General features: G+C 45.6%; 1 protein-coding gene across 2 annotated transcripts; it reads right to left on the bottom strand.

Moving 5' to 3' along the window:
• Positions 1–811: 811 nt before the first annotated feature.
• LOC120602245 (keratin, type II cytoskeletal 72) lies at positions 812–12,587 on the bottom strand. Of its 2 annotated transcripts, XM_039862343.1 has the most exons (9): positions 12,034–12,587; positions 10,278–10,492; positions 6,310–6,370; positions 5,843–5,938; positions 4,966–5,130; positions 4,196–4,321; positions 2,448–2,668; positions 1,751–1,785; positions 812–999 (listed from the first exon to the last, which is right to left on the bottom strand). In XM_039862343.1, exons 1-9 carry the CDS (start codon positions 12,490–12,492, stop codon positions 812–814), a joined length of 1,566 nt encoding a protein of 521 aa, XP_039718277.1. In that variant the 5' UTR covers positions 12,493–12,587. The 2 variants fall into 2 exon arrangements, with proteins under 2 accessions (XP_039718277.1, XP_039718278.1); XM_039862344.1 differs by lacking the exon at positions 4,196–4,321.
• Between the last annotated feature and the right edge of the window lie 4,792 nt (positions 12,588–17,379).

Raw genomic sequence — 17,379 nt, 5'->3', positions numbered from 1 at the left:
AAGCAAGGCCAGTGGTGTGGAGCAGGATTGGGGGGCGGGTTGGCAGGAGAATGAAGAGATGAATAAAAAGGAGGATCAATCACTCTAACAATGAGAGGCAATTAGTGTGGGACACGGAGCGCTTTTGAGAACTGGATGGAGGATGGTGTGAGCCTCTCTGTAACGGGGTGATGATGCCTGTCTCACAGGGCCAGTGTGTGAAATAGGGACCCCAATGCACAAGAAGCCCTGAGCCTGTCCAGAGGTGCATCAGTAACAAATCTCAGCCTTTTACTAGGAGCAGCTCTCGCTCCAAGTCTACCTGGCCAGAACCAGACAGCAAAGATCCGTGTCAGGCCAGAGACCAGAGGAAAGCAAGAATTAGGAGAAGAAAAGTTAGATGGGATGATGCAGACGTCGACATCCTGGGCAAGAGACTGACACTGAGAATCAAATGGCATTTATTGAGCGTTTATTGAAGGAGAAGCAGAGAATGAGACATGAACCCAACCAGAGGACAAAGAGAGCTCCTTGGTGATGAAGGCCCAAGAAAGACACATGGGGACACAGAGGCCGGCACCTGGCTGCAAGGAAGCATCCTGGGTATGTGTGTTATCTCTGCATTTGCGGCAGTGACCCAGTAAAAGATGGCCAAGGAGGAGGTCGCCAAGCGCCCAAGATTGGACTTCCTGCACAGGAGCATTGCCCCGCTGCTGACGTCAACAGGGAGGAGAGGGGACTGGGATTGTGGTTACAGGGGCAGCATTTCCTGACTTGGAAAAGAACCCCAGGAGAGGAGAGGAGGTTGATGGGTTCTGGAGCTTTCTGCCCTTCATCTGGAGGCCTTCTTTTTGGTTGCACAGCTGCTGCCAGAGGTTTTGGTAAAGGGATCCTTGAATTCACTGCCACAGCTGCCTTTGGTTTTGACGTCTGCAGCCCCAGGTTTGTAGCTGTAACTGCTCGAAGCACCAAAGCCCATGCTGAAGCCAGCCCCTCCTGCACCAGTGTTGCTGATGACAGCTGGAATGGGCAGAAGACGACACTCTGTCAGTACTCCTGGGGCATCCTGGCCACCCCTTCACTCTCCCCTTTGGTGGCTTCACATGGAGACAGATTCTCTCTATTGTGTATTTTTAGTTTACTTGGACATTTTCATCAGCAGATCATTTTTCATGTACTTGGCCCCAGGTATTTGAACTTTTCCTATTAGTCTGTGTCAATCTACCACTATCAGACTTTCAGCTTCCACCGGCTCAATCAGAGAACTTCCCTGCATGAAGAAAGGCCTTCATGCAGGCCTTCGGGTGCTGCTGCTAAAGAAAGAGGCTACCAGAGTGTCCCTGCTTCTCACATGACAGCACCTCCCCAGCACTCTCTCTAGCTTTTTAATTCAGAGGAGGTGATTTCAGTTATCATTCCCCTTTCAGGTTCCCCTCAATAACCTCTTACTGCAATTCAGGGCCTTAATTTTGTTCTGGCCTCAGTAAAAATAGAATATAGCCATTAAGCATTATTCTTACAATAGACTCTTGGATTACACACTGTTGAGTATCATTTGATCTTTTTACAGGTTATATTTTTGTATTTCATGATATTATTTTTCTCCATCCATTGCTTCTCCTTGGTGACTAAAGCCAGCTCCCTCTTTGTGTCCCTAAATCTCCCCTGAACCCACTCTGGTTTTCTGACTTCTCCTTGGTGTCATGGAATTAGAGGAACTTAGACTTGTAGTAGGTGACCAAGGGTAGAACGGGGTCCTACAGGTACTTACAGATGCTCACAGAATTTGGGTATTCACCAGACATCCTGAAGAGAGAGAAGGAAAACAGATAAACTCACCATAAGCCATCACCCCATCTATCCAGGGAGTCTCCTCTGTGAATTAGCCTCTCCTCTCAGAATGTCTCAACTTCTTCCCCATCCCAGACTACTTTCTTCCCATAAGACTCAGTAGGACCGCTCAAGAAATGAAGAACCAAGATGAAAAATCTGCTACAAGGAGTCAGCTTTCCATCAAAGTGGCTTTGGGATTATCTGATGTGTGGGATAACTGTGCCTCCACTTCCCTCTAGTTATGCCCTCGGTTTTAGACAGTTAAGAGGAATGAGCTCACAGCTTCAAGGGCCCCATCTTTGCCAAAGCCACCTTGAACATATATGACTCTTGGAGGCCGTCCTGCCCCTCCCACCATCTACCCTTAAGAAAGCATCACAAAGGGTCAGAGATGCTCTGTTTCTCAAACATTGCTGATGTTAATACTTCCTCTCCTAACACCTCTCTGGGATTTTTTATGACTCAGTTCTTCTTGCTGTCTAACTTTGGTCTTTCCTGCTTTCACATCATATTAAATCCATTTTCTATCAAGTTTTACTTCAGTAGGACCTGAACAGAACCAAACTGTTTGTTTTCAGTCTTCCTAAGGCAAAGACAGAGCTGCTCCAGACAAAAGATATCTATCTGGTCCTCACCTGCACTCCTCGCCCTCCAGCAGCTTGCGGTAGGTGGCGATCTCCACGTCCAGAGCCAGCTTTGTGCTCATCAGCTCCTGGTACTCCCTCAGCATCCGGCCCAGCTCCTCCTTGGCCTGGTGCAGGGCAGCCTCTAGCTCGTCTAGCTTGGCCCTGGCATCTTTCAGAGCACAGTCACCTCTCTGTTCAGCATCGGCAATGGCCGTCTCCAGATTGGAGCACTGAAGAGCAAGCGGATTGAGCGCTTTGAGTTAGAGCACGGTTCTGAGATCTTGCTCAGAGGATCTCCCTATATTTGAGGTCCTCGTCACCTTTGGACATCACTAGAGGAGAACCTATCCTTCCCTCAATTCTAGGCATGATTCACCCTAACTCATGCTGTGGCATATAACAATAGAGCGTTCTTGCCATGAAAGAGAGGAGGGAAAGGGCACGGAGAAGGTGGGCTGCCTGGGCATATGGAGCCTGCTCTCACTCTTTCGGTCTGTAACATTGGCTGTAAGATTCTAATGCCAACCCTGAAAAGTCTCCCGGTAACTGACCTTAGTTCTGACTCACAGTGTAAAGGTTGTTTTAGAGGATCTTGTAAATCATGACAAAAAATTGGGGACTAATAAAGTTCCTATTAATAAAATGTCTGTTCAATAAATCTGCCACACTCACTTTCTTGCCTCCAAAATTCTTCAGAGAATCATGCTACATGGCAATAGCCTTAAAAAAAAAAAAACCGACTGGTTTTACAAGCTTACAAACATCTGCTGTTTGGTGAAAACATAACTTTCAGGAGGAAACTTCAGGTGGAGCTCTGTGGTGTCTACGTGAAAGCTTGGGGGCAGGGAGCAGGGAGCTTCCTGAGCCTTGTAGTTTTGGGTGTGCGTTCCGATCACTTGGATGAAGTTTTGATGAGATCTATGTATCTGGCTTCTCTTTCTGATGTGTCCCCTTCCTCTAGAGTTACATTTGCTTCACCCCAAGGAGAGCAGATGATCCTGAGGCCGGATAGAATTCTAGACTTGTCCAGCTGGCATCACCCTCCTCTGCCGGTCAGGCTCCCAGCCATGCAAACACCCACAGCTTTTTGAGTGAGTGGCTCACAGCCTCAGTGGCAACACCTAAGTTGCCCAACCAGGGAAAACTATGTCCCATCCTCAGAACTGGGAAAGGCAAACACAGAGCAGAGCCCTGAGCCAAGGCCACGGTAGGAGGCTCTTTCTTCTCCACTCTTCTCTAAAAGCCACAGCCCGACCCTCTTTCCTCCAGCATGGATTCATCATGTGAAACCTCCTAATACCTCTCTTTTACCAACTGCATCAGTTCGAAACCCCATTGCCCAGCTTTGAAGGAGCCCATAATCCACCCCTTCCTACCTAAGGGTGTCCTGCTCCCTGCCACCCAACCCATATGGACCTTCTGCTCAGAGTCCACATCTCTCCTCCCTGCACACATGCTATGCACATGTCCACCTCAGGTCCACTGCTCCTGCTGGCTCCTTTTCCAGGCCCCTACTGCTCTCTTTTCTGCCTCTATTCCAGCGTAATCCCACCCGCTGCAGGCAGTTCCAGCCCCTCAGGACTCCTACAGCACTGAAGGGGCATGCTGCACAGTGGATGGATGCTTCTTCCTTCTATATGGGCGTGGACTGTTCTCTCTTGAATTATAAGTGCCCAAAGGGACCCTTTTCCATATTTGGTCCTATACAGATTGGTACTCAATAAATTCTGTTAGCTGATTCATTGCGTGGAACCCACCTGCTTCTTCACACTCCCTATCTCTGAGCGAATCCTCTGGATCAGCCGGTTGAGCTCTGAGATCTCAGCCTTGGTGAGTTTGAGGTCATCCCCGTGCTGGCCCGCCGTGACCTGCAGCTCCTGGATCTGAGATTGGGGGATGAGATATGAGGAGAACAGGATAGCTGAGCATTCACCTTTTAAGAGCATTCAGCATGGGGGGAGGGCCACATACTGTTCTCATTACCCAGGTAGTATAGACAGAAGGGAGGGAGGAAAGAGAGAGAGAAAGGGGAAAAGGAGACAGAGAAAGAGAACCCTTTCCTTCTGGATAAGAAGGTCCTGACCCAGTTCAGCAGAATCCTCAGGTTCTTAAATGTGAGAACCTTGGTGGAATTTGAATTTCCTATCTTTATTTTGACAAAGTTGAAAACCAGAAAAGCCAAGATATCTGGATTACCCACAGAAATGGTGTCAGAATCTTATCAAGGCTGTGGCTGCTGTGGCTCCTGCTGTCAGCAAGGGCCACAGCAGAGGAAGGGCGAAGGCCCATACATGTCCCCAACGCGTGCCAAGACTGTGGTTGATCTCCCTGGACCACAGGGAGGCATTTCCACAAGGCCCAACTCCAAGACAAAGGAGATCTCCACCCAGCCCAAATACACACACATGCACATGCATGCACGCATGCACACATGCAAACACACGAGCACATACATGCACTCATGCACATATGATGAGAGGGCAGCAGATGTGGTCACTGGGCCTTGACACACTGGCACGCAGCTCACCTTGCTCTGGTACAGGGCCTCAGCCTCGGCCTTGCTCTTCAGGGCGATCTCCTCGTACTGGGCACGGACCTCAGCAATGATGCTGTCCAGGTCTAGATCCCGGTTGTTGTCCATGGACAGGATGACAGATGTGTCACTGATGTGTGACTGGATCTGAGCAATCTCCTAGGGGAAAGTTAGGGGGTCCCCGTGAGGGGAGCACATCTCTTGATCCTCCCCGGCAAACTCCTCACTGACTTTTCTGCCCTCCTTCCACAGAAGCCACCAGTGCCAATGCATGCTGGGTGTGAGATGCACACTTTGTCCTTTGAGCCCATGTGAGACCACCCTCTCCATCATGCCCTCGGGACTGCTCCCACCCTTATTCCATACTCTGCAGCGACGGCCACCCTTCACCCATAGAATCAAGTCTGACCTCCTTACATGGCACTCAGAGCCCTCTAGCGAGTCACCAGTGACCTTCCCTTCTGCAGGCTCCTCATGCTTTAGCACACCTCAGGCCTCTGTATCTTCACTTGTTCTGCTTTTTAGGGCTGGAGCATCATGCCCCATGGAGATTTTCCCCATCTTTCTCCAGAAGCCTTCTCTGACAGCTCAGGCAGAATTCACCATTCACTCTGCTCTCCCAAAGTTCATCTATATGCTGTTTTCCCTACCAGACTGGAATTCCTAGAGGGTAGGAATTATTTCTTCTCCATCATGTTTTTCTCAAAGCCCACCTCATCGTTCAGCACATAGTAGAGCCTCAGCGAAAGTCAGCTGCACTGAACTGAGGGGCTACTCTGCCAGCCTTCGGTCCATACAACCATCCAGGCCAAAGGCCAGAAGCTACTTGTAAGAGAGGCAGGTCACACAAGGAGGTCAACCAGGTCCTTACCCCTTCATAGAGGCACTTGAAGAATTTGATCTCATCTGTCAAGGAGTCCACCTTGGCCTGGAGCTCAACCTTGTTCATGTAGGCAGCATCTACATCCTGGGGAACACAGAGAGTGGTCGACTGCCCTCCCTCCCCTTACCCCTGCCACAAAGAGCCTCAGGTTCCTTACTCTCTTTACTCCCCCTACCCCATGCTCCACAGGGCGGCCCCATACCCGAGAGCAAACCAACAAATGTGCGGTGCAATGGTGCACCAGAAGTGTGGCAAATATCTGAATTTTAAGCTGGTAGGTTCTGGAAATAGCGTGTGTCTCAGGCTTGGAGAAAGGATCTGGGAAATTAGAATCTCAGTCTCCCCTGCCCAAGGGATGGAGGTACCTACAAGGTCCCTTTCCTCAGCCTACAAACATCACCGTGATGTGCTCGGGGAGCCCTTTGGGCTTCCACCTGCCTTGTTGCTCCCCTTACCTTCTTGAGAACCACGAACTCATTCTCAGCAGCTGTGCGTCTGTGAATCTCCACCTCATACCTACATGGGGCCAAAGAAAGGGGAGAGTTTGGCCATTGGGATAATTCAGTCCTGCAAACACTCGCTAAGCAGTTAGTGATCACCTCTATGTCAAGAGCAGCAAGACAGTGGTCTACAAACTGGGGGTTCATGTACCCCTGGAACATGCATAGCCTTCTTCAAGGGGATGTGACAAGGACAGGTTTAAAGGAATACATTTCCAGCTCCTTAGTTCATATTCAGTCTGCCCTAAAATGGATATGCCTGGGAAGACAACTGTGAGGAAGTCGTCATGCAGGTTCCACTGTTCCACCTTCCTTTCACAACCACCCCCTCCCCGAGACAGCAGAAAGACGCATTTCGTTGCCATCTGGCACCATAGTACAGTGCATTGGCCCAAAGTGCAAAATCTCCCAGGCACCGAACAAAACACTATCTCGCCTTCGAGCTGTATGTTATACCTGTCTCATACATATTTCTGTTCCAGGTGAAGCAAGATTTTGGAAATAGGTGTTCAGATGAGGCTGAGATGTACTTAATACAGATATATCGTGGACTAGGGAAGTAAGAGTGTTGATCATTTCACTTAAAGACTTCACTATCCCATCCCTTATTATTGTCAATGAATGTATTACAGGACATTTGTGAAAGGAAACAAAACAGAGCGTTGGAAAGAAATAATTAATGCTAGAAAATGGCTTTTTTAAATATACTTTAACATGAGGAAATCTTTCCGGCTTTTTACTCCTTCCTAAGGCATGTCACTGACTGCTAAGGAAAAAGAAAAGCTTTGTGGAAACGGCTGAAGTAGTACAGGTTAGTGAAATAGGTTATTTAAAATGGGACTGGAACATTTTCTGAGATTGCCAGATTTTCCTAGTTACACTGGATAAAACATACAGAAAACATTTTACGTGATTTGTCTCAGATTCCATGCGTATTTTTCAAAAGATAATTGAAAACCTTTTATCAAGTTATATTATGAAATATTTTCTATTTATTTATGTAATAGTTTCTATTATATTGTGTAATAGTTTCTATTACAACCAATCTTTATCTCATTTTATCTTAGTAAATATTCAATTTTATCTTCCTCCTATTAACCGAAAAAGCATATGCTAGTTGCAGACCAATTAGATTTTAGCAGTTTAAATCTCTCTACTTCGTAAAATACATAGAAAAGAATTGATCATGATGGCTAGCAAAACTAATGACATTCATTTGTTACAAATAATTTCTCATTATTTACTTCTAGAAACCAAACATCAGAATTCAATGGGCATACACACATTTACAAAGAGAAACAATGCATTCTGTGGTACTATTGGCTTTATATAAATAACCTATCATTTTAAAAATACATTACAATGCATAATTGAAAGTTAAATCATGACAAAGTGCATATTGACTTATCTCGTTTTAGAACATAGATATATTAATTGTATTAAATCTACATTATTTTAATCTTGAATGTTTTCAATAACCTACTGTACAAGATGTAGCTCTTAGTTTATTGCTTAGTGGATTCTGTAATAGTCCCCAAAGTACATATTTATATTTTTATTTGAATTTAGAAATGAAACCAGACTATTTCTGATAGAAAGCAACTCTTATTTCTCTTGTTTGACAATGAAAGCTGGCTTTCCAAATTAAGCTAGATGGCAGATGTTTTCTATAAAGTGAATGAGCTAAATATGCAGCTCTAAAGTTTTGGAAATGTGTGTATGTGTATGTACACATATATAAAAAGTAGGATTAAAACATTATTTTTTTAAGTAAAGAATTTGCAGAGGTGTATTAAATACTAACAATGATTTTATGTTCCCAGTCTTTTTTGGTCTACTGGATTAAACACATTACCCAAAGGGACAGAGCATGGTATATAAACAGTGGCCATTTAACCAGTCTTGGTAAAACTGGTTTTAAAAAAACTTCCCAGAAATTTGAAAGGTAAATGACTTTATTGACAAATCCTTTTTGCAAGTCAGGTGTTTTTCAATTTTTGCTCTCAACAAAAATAAAGAGCTGAGTTGTCAGTTGACAGCTTGTTAAAAATGATCTTTAGTAATGAGTCATAATGTGATTTTGACACAAAATGATTTATCTAAGAAATATATATATCAAATATGGGATACTTTATAGCCACTGAGGATAAATCGATGAACAAAACAAACAAATATACCTGCCTTCGTGGAGCAGAGAGAGAAACAATAAACATAACAAACAAGTAAATTATATAGCATGTTAGAAAATAACAAGTACTATGGGAGAAAGAAAAAGCAGAAAAACTGGAAAGGCATTCAAAGAACTGAGTAACACTGCTCTTGCAAAACTCTCTCCATTAAAATCTATCTGAATGAACAAAGTTTCCCAGCACTTAGATAAGAATGAAAAAAAATATAGGACTAGAATCCTGTCTCATCATTGCAAGAATCAATATGTATACATGAATTACTAAGCCACTCGGAGAAGAAATCTAGTATCCATAGCTAGGGCTTCTGACAACAAGGACCAATGCCTTACATGTATCTAGCACTTTGGTTCTTTTGAGAACTGTTAATACATTACTGTCTGGCTTTACCTTCTAAACCAGCAGTCCTCAACCTTTTTGGCACCAGGGACTGGTGTTCCTATGAGACTCTAATGTCTGATGCTTTGAGGTAGCATTGAGGTGGTGATGCCAGCGCTGGGGAACAGCTGCAAATGCAGATAAAGCTTCTCTTGCTTGACCTGTCACTCACCTCCTGCTGTGAGGCCTGGTTCCTAACAGGCCATGGACTGGTACCGTTGTGCAGCCCAGGGGTTGGGGACTCCTGCACTAAACTGCTCTTAACTGCTCTTATAGGTGGCAAGGCAGGTATCAGTATCTGATTTTTATAAATATCAAAACTAAAGTTAACAGAGGATCAAGAGACTAACCCATGGTCATTCAACTAGTGGGTGGTAATTCTGGAACACATGGTCTTTCCACTCTGAAAAGCCCAGAGACAGCACAGACCCTGGATGCCTCTGACCTGGACATCTGGGCTGTGCTGGGCAGCCCTCTCTTCTTTCCAGAATCCTGCTCAAACCTCCATTGGACTCCGATATTCCCATTTTAATTTCCCTCCATCTCAATCCACACTGGATTTATTTCCACTGATTGGGAGCTACCCGAAAGGGTTTTTTAAGACTGTCTCCACAATCTGAGTGTTTTCAGAGGGCAGGGACCATGTCATCTCCTCCCTCAGGATCTCCATGCAGAGTCCTGCCTTAGAGAGACTTCAGAATAGGAATGGGCAGGCAGATCAAACATGGAACAAGGAAATTACTCAGATGTGACCATCTCCGCCCCTTGAATGTGGCAGAAGTCATCTATCACCAGAAATCCTGGCACCTGGAAGCAAATCGCCCAAATATCAGTTCGCACTCAGCCCGGATGTATCACTCTTTCTCCATTGGCTCAACTGGGGGGTAGAAATGCTCTCTGGTTTCAAGTATGTTATTGATTATTCTCTTTAATGGTGGCATTCAGCAGCACAGATATGATTCATTATGAAAAAAGTTTTAAAAACTTATTTTTGCTTAGCTTTAAGATTTGTTCTGGGATTGGTGGGGTGTCTCGTGTTCTGGGAATTCCCACAGAAAACTTCACTCAGCAGGGGCTACAAAGCCATTTGTGCTGTCCATCTGGTTTTGAGACAATTCTCTTCCTCCCACCCCTCCATTTCCCTTGTTAAAAATTAAGCACACCATTTCCTAGGCAATTCAGAACACCATTTGGGGTAGCTCTTTTCTCTTCCTGAGTCTCATCCTGTCTGATTCTCTCTCTCTTCTTTATAGGAAAAGAAGTTTCAGTGGGATCAGCAAAGGATCTCAGAAGGCAAAAATGCTGCCTCAAAATCCAAACCTCATCTGTAACAAAACTATCCAGTGCCTCTCCACTCACCTCTTCTTGTAGTCCTCCACCAAATCTTGCATGGTCCTCAGCTCTGAGTCCAGCCTCACCCGGTCCCCTGACAGCGTCTCCAGCTGCTTCCGCAGGGTGCTGATGTAGCCCTCGTACACAGGCTCCAGGTTCTTCCTGCAGTTGTTCACGTCCAGTTGCTGCAGCAGCTCCCACTTGGTCTCCAGCACCTGGTTCTGCTGCTCCAGGAACCGCACCTGAAACCCAAAGGTGGTCACAGCCCAGAATCCCCATGCTGTTGCCTCTCAAGCGTGAGAAGAGGGCCCCAGAAATCAGAAGCAGTCATCCTGAGAAGGAGGTAAGGGACAGAAAAGACCAAGTCTCCTTAGAGAGTGGATTCGGCCAAGGGGACATGTCCATCTGGGTCTCCAGGACAAGAAATAAGATCCAGTCTAAAAGAAATTGGGAAATAGGCTTAAGTAGTGCTATAACTGCCACTGTGCGTTATTATGTGATTGAGAGAGCTTCTTTTGCTACAAATGCTGGTGTTTTCAGAGTGAAGGGAAATGAGAAGCAGAGAAGAAACAGCGATTCAGGGATAGAACTGGGAAGTCATCTGGTCGTTAGCATGCTCTTTCTTATGTGCAGCCTAAATGGCTCTTAGTTGGTTTGTTTCTTTGCTTTTCAGCGTGTGGATTATCACATCTTTATAAGGTTCCTTCCTACTTGAACAAAGGTCTCATGTTTTTGGACTAAATAAATTCAAGCACTCTGCTGCTCACCAGCATTCCTCTTCTCACCTATCTCTGTAGCTGGAGGGAGAGAAGGAAATATGCTAGGAAAGAACAGACTTAGATAGAGAAAGAAAGTTCTCGGGATAGCTGTTTCTTCCACTCCAGTCCTCTCCCTTCCATTCACCTTTCCTCTTCTCGAGCATAGTAGTGAGGGACACCGTCTATAGCTGCCTGTTCTATCAACTGGGGCACATTTCTTAGCCTCTCTCTGTCTGAGTTTCCTCAGCTACGAGGCAGAATGATAACAGAATCATGAATCGTGCATTGATAAATGAGAACCACTTGAGACAGCACCAGGCACTGAGGAATGTCAGCTATTCCTAATATTATGTCCCCTATCACTCATGGTCTGCCCCAGGTGGAGACAAAAGAAGCCTATTCTTTGTCTCCTCCTCATTCATTGAGATCACTACCTCTGAATCTCCAGAGACATCTTCCTTGTTACTCAACACATATACACACAATACACACATGTAACTTGACATGCATCTTCTTCCTTCAGGCCCGTCCTTCAATTTTCTGGCCCTTTTCTCCCATCTCCTCTACAAACTCACCTGGCTTACACTCTTGCCCCACTTCCTATCTCCCAAATCCTTCCCCATGCACCAAGCATCATATCTTGTGACACCTGCTGGCCTGTGTCCCTCTAGTGTCCCTGTCCTGGATGTGTGTCTCCATCTTTTTGTCTGACATTGAAAGCCCTCAGAGGACCCATTCCTTGCATCTCCTGTCCCTTATGCACCCCCCTTCCTTCCCAGGGTCTTCTCCTGCAAAGAAGGAATGAAGCTCCGATTTATCCAGCATGTGTGCTGGGCACTGTTCTAAGCATTTTATAAACATCCAATTCCTTCTCGTTACAGCCCTAGGGAGTAAGAGCCACTTTTTGCTCATTTTATAGATGAGGAAGGGGAGGCTCAGTTCCCATGCAGCTAGCTGTCAGTGGCAGAGCTAGCACCCTTGTGTACAGTGGTCACCAATGCACGGACAGATCCTCCAGGACCCACCTTGTCAATGAAGGAGGCAAACTTGTTGTTCAGCGCCTTGATCTGCTCCCGCTCCTGGGAGCGCACTTTCTGGATCTTGGGGTCCACCTCCACGTTGAGGGGGGCCAGGAGGCTCTTGTTGATGGTGACCTGAGGGATGCCTCCCGGCGGGCACACAGATGGACATGCAGGCCCCAGGCCAGCGCTGCCAAAGATGGTGCCTACAAAGCCCCCCAGGCGGCCACCAGTACCAGCGCAGTGGCCCAGTGCAAAGGGGCCGCCCCGCCCGGCCGAGGTGCTCAGGGCCAGGCGCCGGCCGCCCCCCAGGTTGAAGAGGCTCCTGCTACCAAAGGCGGCTGTGCTCTTGACTCCGGCCCTGAACGAGGCAGAGCTGCTGCTGACCCTGCCCGAGATGATTGTGGAGCAGCCGCTGAAGCCCAGGCGCTCCCCGCCGGGGTAGGGGTGCAGCTGGCGGCTCATGGTTTCCAGGATGTGCTGCAAGGTGGTGCGGGAGACAGGAGACTGTACAGAGAGCGGCTGGACCTTCTGCCCTCGCTCACCTCTTAAATAGCTGTGTGCAGTCTGGGCGGGCTGGAGTCAGCCTAATTCGTAGGTAGGGAACATCATTTAGGCCGTATGGAATCTCTTGGAAATTACTATTCCTCTCCGAGATTTTTGTCTCTTCCTTCCTGAACTCCCCATGAATCCCCTATAAAATGGCCCAGAACCCTGCATTTGCTTTGCTTGCCTCCTGGATTATAATAATTTGACTGCCTTATCTCTAGTTACTGCCCTCCAATTACTGAGGTTATCACTGCTGAGATCTCCAGTGGAAGTTTCCAGTGCGTCTGGCCTCTCTGAGTGTGTGGGATGAAGTGAGAGGTATAGAGAAGCAGATGTCCAGGCTGATTCTGCTTCAGAAGGATATTACCAGGGTCAAGAATATTCCAGAGAATCATCCTTAGCCTATCCACTGATGCTTCCTTGGGCTTCTGGATGAGGACGGCTCTGTCTTGAGTACTGGAAGGAAGCTGGGAAAGTGAAGATTCTGGCCTATCTCCAAGACTCTCAGTATGCTAGGGGAGGCAAGACACAGTGACAGACTTAAGGTCACTGAGAACCCTGATCACAAGTGCTGGGGAGTGACTTTGGGCCGTAGATGAAAGGTTTCTCCAGAAAAGCATTTCTGAAATAAGAGCAGGGAGATAATAGCTGGGCAGGCAAGAGAAAGAAGGCCTGTGGAGATGGCAGGGGAAAACTTTAGGAAGGTGGTCTTTCCTGAGGGTTTTTTTTTTTAAGTTTTTATTTTTGTTTTATTTCTTGAATAGCGGAAGAGCATCATTTATTTAATCCAAGGAACCTCCAATTGGGACATTTACTGACCTGCTGTCACTGATTCTGGATCAATATGTGATCAACTATTAGAAACAGGTTAAGAAAGGCTGAGAAAAAGTCCTTTGATCTGAAATTAAGAACCAGATTCTAGAACTTCATCGTATGTCGCTCTAGAACTTCATTCTGTGTTAGTTTTCTTCGATCCAACCCAATTTTCTTTCTTCCAACTTAAGTTGCCTTCTATTCTTTTATTCTCTTAGAAATGACCCCTTCCCGTAGTGCTCCTCTGGCACCCAGGCGGGGTTCTGTTTCATCACTCTTATTCCTCAGTATGAGTACTAGGTATATGTCCTATTTCCCGCCATCAGATTGACAGGTCCCTCTGGATTAACCCCTTGCTCATCCCAGGCCTTAGTACCAGGGACATTCGGGATAAATGTGAAACAGACTGCTACATACAACGAGGTTCATTGCTGTGACCTCTGATATACCCTGGAGACTGGGCTCCCCTTGGGGCCCTCATGGAGTGACAAGATGGTACCTGGGATAATTGGCTGACATAGCCTCCAATGAGCCAATCACAAAGCATAATAACAACCAAGGTGTTTACCCCACGGGGAACAACTCTGTGGGGGCATTGGTGAGTGATAGAGATGGCGTCAGCCACAAATGAACAGGTAGAGGAGTCTGGGATGTCCTGTGTGGGGAATAGGGTAGGCTCTCTGTGCTGCCTAAGAGAGATATTATAGTCCATTCCTGTAAAGAGGAAAGAGGCTATGTCAGTATGGCTGGGTGACCAGCAGACCCTTCAAGAAACTCAAGGTTATGCTTGCCACTACTTCATGAGATTTCTCCTCTCACCCCATAATTTTAGCCAGCTTTTCTTCCACGAGCACAAGAAAGTATTTATTAATTCTGGTCATTGATAATAAAAAAAAAAGTAAGAAGAGGATTTAAATTGATACAGGAGAAACTTACATAGGATTGGCTGTCAAAGGGAGCCTCTAAAGTCTCCTTTTTTCTGGAAACTTTCGAAGAAGCTGAGACACCCATTCATCTGGGACCACACCACTTCTGCCCAGGGTTAGGGAACAGCTAAGTTGACCCTTTCTTATCTTCTCGTAAGGGGTTGACTGGCTGGATGAATCAGGATTCCTCAACCCCAGGGCTCACCTTTCTCACAGATTATTCAGAGACAGAAATGACACAGCCAGGTTTAGAGGCATCAGATGTGTGGGCATGTGGGCAGATCAAAGGTGGCTGAGGCCTAGGAGGAGAGGTTCTTGTTGCACCTGCCTCTGACTTTAGCTTACTGTGTCACCTCGGGCCCTGTGACCATCCGTGCCATTAGTTCTGTGTGAAAGCAACTCCTAGATTGGTAGACCCGGGCAGCGACATCACCCTCTGTCACCAGAGTCTGGCAACATAAGATAAAGGAGACGACTCCACGCAAGGATTTGCAAATATGTCGCCGATTACACTGGGTCTTGTTTGCCCTGGAACACTAGTTCTTGGGAAATTATTGTGTGTCCTGTAGGAAAAATGTATGGGGATAGACTCCATGATAGATCTAAAAAAAAAAGTTCAGGCAGGCAACTTATTGCAAGACCTTTTAGATCCATTAATATGCTTACTGCCACTTCCGCTGCACCAAAGAGTGATGCCCTACTCAGTGTTTCCCACGCACAGTGACTGGGAAGTGGGATTATCAATAAAGTTTATTTTTTCTACTTTTTAATATTGTTTAATTTTCTAATATGAGCATATATTTATAAGTGAATTATTTTTTAAAAAACTAGAGAAAAAGGGGGAAGAAGGCTGATCTAGTATCAAAAATAAATACTGTTTATGTCAAAAAACAAAAACAAAAAACTCAGTGCATTCCAAACCTTTTTTTGGACCAGAGAGCCCTCTCTTTAAGCAAATATTTTATAGGAACCAGGATTTCAAGGAATATACTATAAGAAGCACTGAACAAGTTATCTCCATTTCACCATTAAATCAACTTTGAACTTCCAAAATTCAAACATACCTACAACATCGCCTAAAAATGTAAAGGAGATCTAAGTATAATAAATAGACTATGCAGCCTGATCTGATTTATGGCAATATGCCCAAGGTTACACTGCCAGAACCAAAGGGAAGGTATTTGCCTGGATTAGAGAGCATATGCCAGCATCACCCCAGCATCATCCCAGCACTGCTCAAGGGCCAAAGAATTCTCAAGCTGGTGACCGATGTCGGTATCTACACTGAGGAAGGTTGTGCCAAAGAATGCCAGTGCTCACCAAGTGTCCTCACTCTCCTCCTCGGTTCTCAGCCTCCTTTGGGATTCAATGGGGTCTTGGGGCCATGTTGGCCAATTAAATGTGAGTGATATTGAAGTGTGTCACTTCTAGGGTAAGGCAGTTAACAGTCCACGTGCCTCCTCGGTATCTCTTTTCCCCTGTCCCAGTAACCTTGAAGGCCAAGTGTGCCATGTGACAGGGCTATTAGACAGAAGAGACACCAACTGGGAGAACCCTGTAGGAGAGCAGCCCCAACCTGTCTTGGACTGTGAGTGAAAAAACCTTTTTTGTGTTAAGTCGCTGAGATTTCAGGGTTTGTCCACTGAGGCAGTCAGTGTTAATTAACTGAATTCGAACATGCAATAGAAATGTCTCTTAAAAGCCAGTACTCTTTATCCTTAGATCATGTTCATCAAATAATCTTTTAATTATTATTAGACCTCTTCTACTTCCCTTCTTACTTAGCACCTTGAAAGAATAGTCTATCCTAATAATACTAAGAGTGATAATAGTAACAATGGTTTAATAGTAACCATTTATTGAGCACATACTATGTGCCAGTCATTGAATTAAATAATTCTCATACATTCTTTCATGAAATGTATTTCTCATGAAAACTGTATGAGGAACTACTATTAATAACCCCTTTTTACAGATGAGGAAACTGAGGCTTAAGGAGCAGAAGTATCTTGCCTAAGTCACAAAGTGACAAAAAAGAAATCAAACCTGGGTCCGTGTGATGCCCAAGGTATTAGCCTCTCCCACGAGATCTGTAGCATAAAATCCCAGCTCCTTAGCAGACTTGAAAGGATCTCTCTGATGTGGCTGCTGCCTGCCTCCCCAGCTCCAGGTACCACTGCGCCCTCCTTCTCCACCCACTGAAACTCCTTGGCCTTCCACCTCACACCACAGCAGTCGTGACCTATTGTCACCATGCTAGTGCCTCTGGCTACAATGTTCATTCTTTCCTCTTGTCTACCTGGTCAACTCCATCCTCGGAAAACTCTGCCTGTGTTATCTCCTCTGTCAGCCTTCCAGAACCTCCCTGAAGTTCCCCACTCCCTTCTGTGTTGCCTCGGTATCTTCTTTTGTTGCCAGTATCTCACCGTGTGGCAGTTACATTTTCATGGTTATGTTTTCATTAGGGACATAGATGAGGTTTATACATCAGTGTACCTCGAGCACTAATGCGTGCCAAGCACATGATAAAATAATAATAATAATGGTCATTGAACCGACCACAATTTTTCACTGACCCCAAGAGTGTATTTCTCAAGAGTAGTTATTCTGCCAGCCAGTCTTCTTTGGGTAATAAATAAATTTGCATACGAGTTATAGGATGGTCTCTTTAGAGTTTGGATTTTCTGAATTGCTTTGCCAGCAGCTAAATACCTCTTTTGGTGAGCTAATGAAGTCAAGCTTTTGAACCAAAAAGACTGAGGACAAGATTCTGTTTCCACTAATCTTTATTAAGTATGAACTTTGACCAGGCATTGCACAAGACATGTTCATGTTGTCTCATTTCAGCATAACAACAATCTGAGGGTAGTATTCTGCCTATTTAATAGCTAAAGAAATGAAGGTCAAAAGGGGTGAAAGCTGTGCTCATGATCCCCAGTTAGTTGCAGTCTGAATCTGAATTCAAAGCTATTGACTTGAACTCCAGGACTCTCTCTGGACCCACAGTGATCCTGTTCAGATGCCCCCGTGAGCCCCAATCTGAATGTGTGCCAGCCTCTCACTA

This window comes from Pteropus medius, unplaced genomic scaffold (assembly GCF_902729225.1).
Source record: "Pteropus medius unplaced genomic scaffold, Ma_sr-lr_union100, whole genome shotgun sequence".
Taxonomy (NCBI): domain Eukaryota; kingdom Metazoa; phylum Chordata; class Mammalia; order Chiroptera; family Pteropodidae; genus Pteropus; species Pteropus medius.
Note: the sequence above shows the minus strand (reverse complement) of the source record. Positions and strands in the feature narration are given on the sequence as shown.

Excerpts from the sequence above, each read along its gene's own strand:
- LOC120602245 (XM_039862343.1), bottom strand. The coding sequence starts at position 12,492 with ATGAGCCGCCAGCTGCACCCCTACCCCGGCGGGGAGCGCCTGGGCTTC. Across the intron at positions 6,371-10,277 it reads GTGGAGGACTACAAGAAGAG|GTATGAGGTGGAGATTCACA; the intron begins GTGAGTGGAGAG and ends GGCCCCATGTAG. Across the intron at positions 5,939-6,309 it reads AGTTCGTGGTTCTCAAGAAG|GATGTAGATGCTGCCTACAT; the intron begins GTAAGGGGAGCA and ends TGTGTTCCCCAG.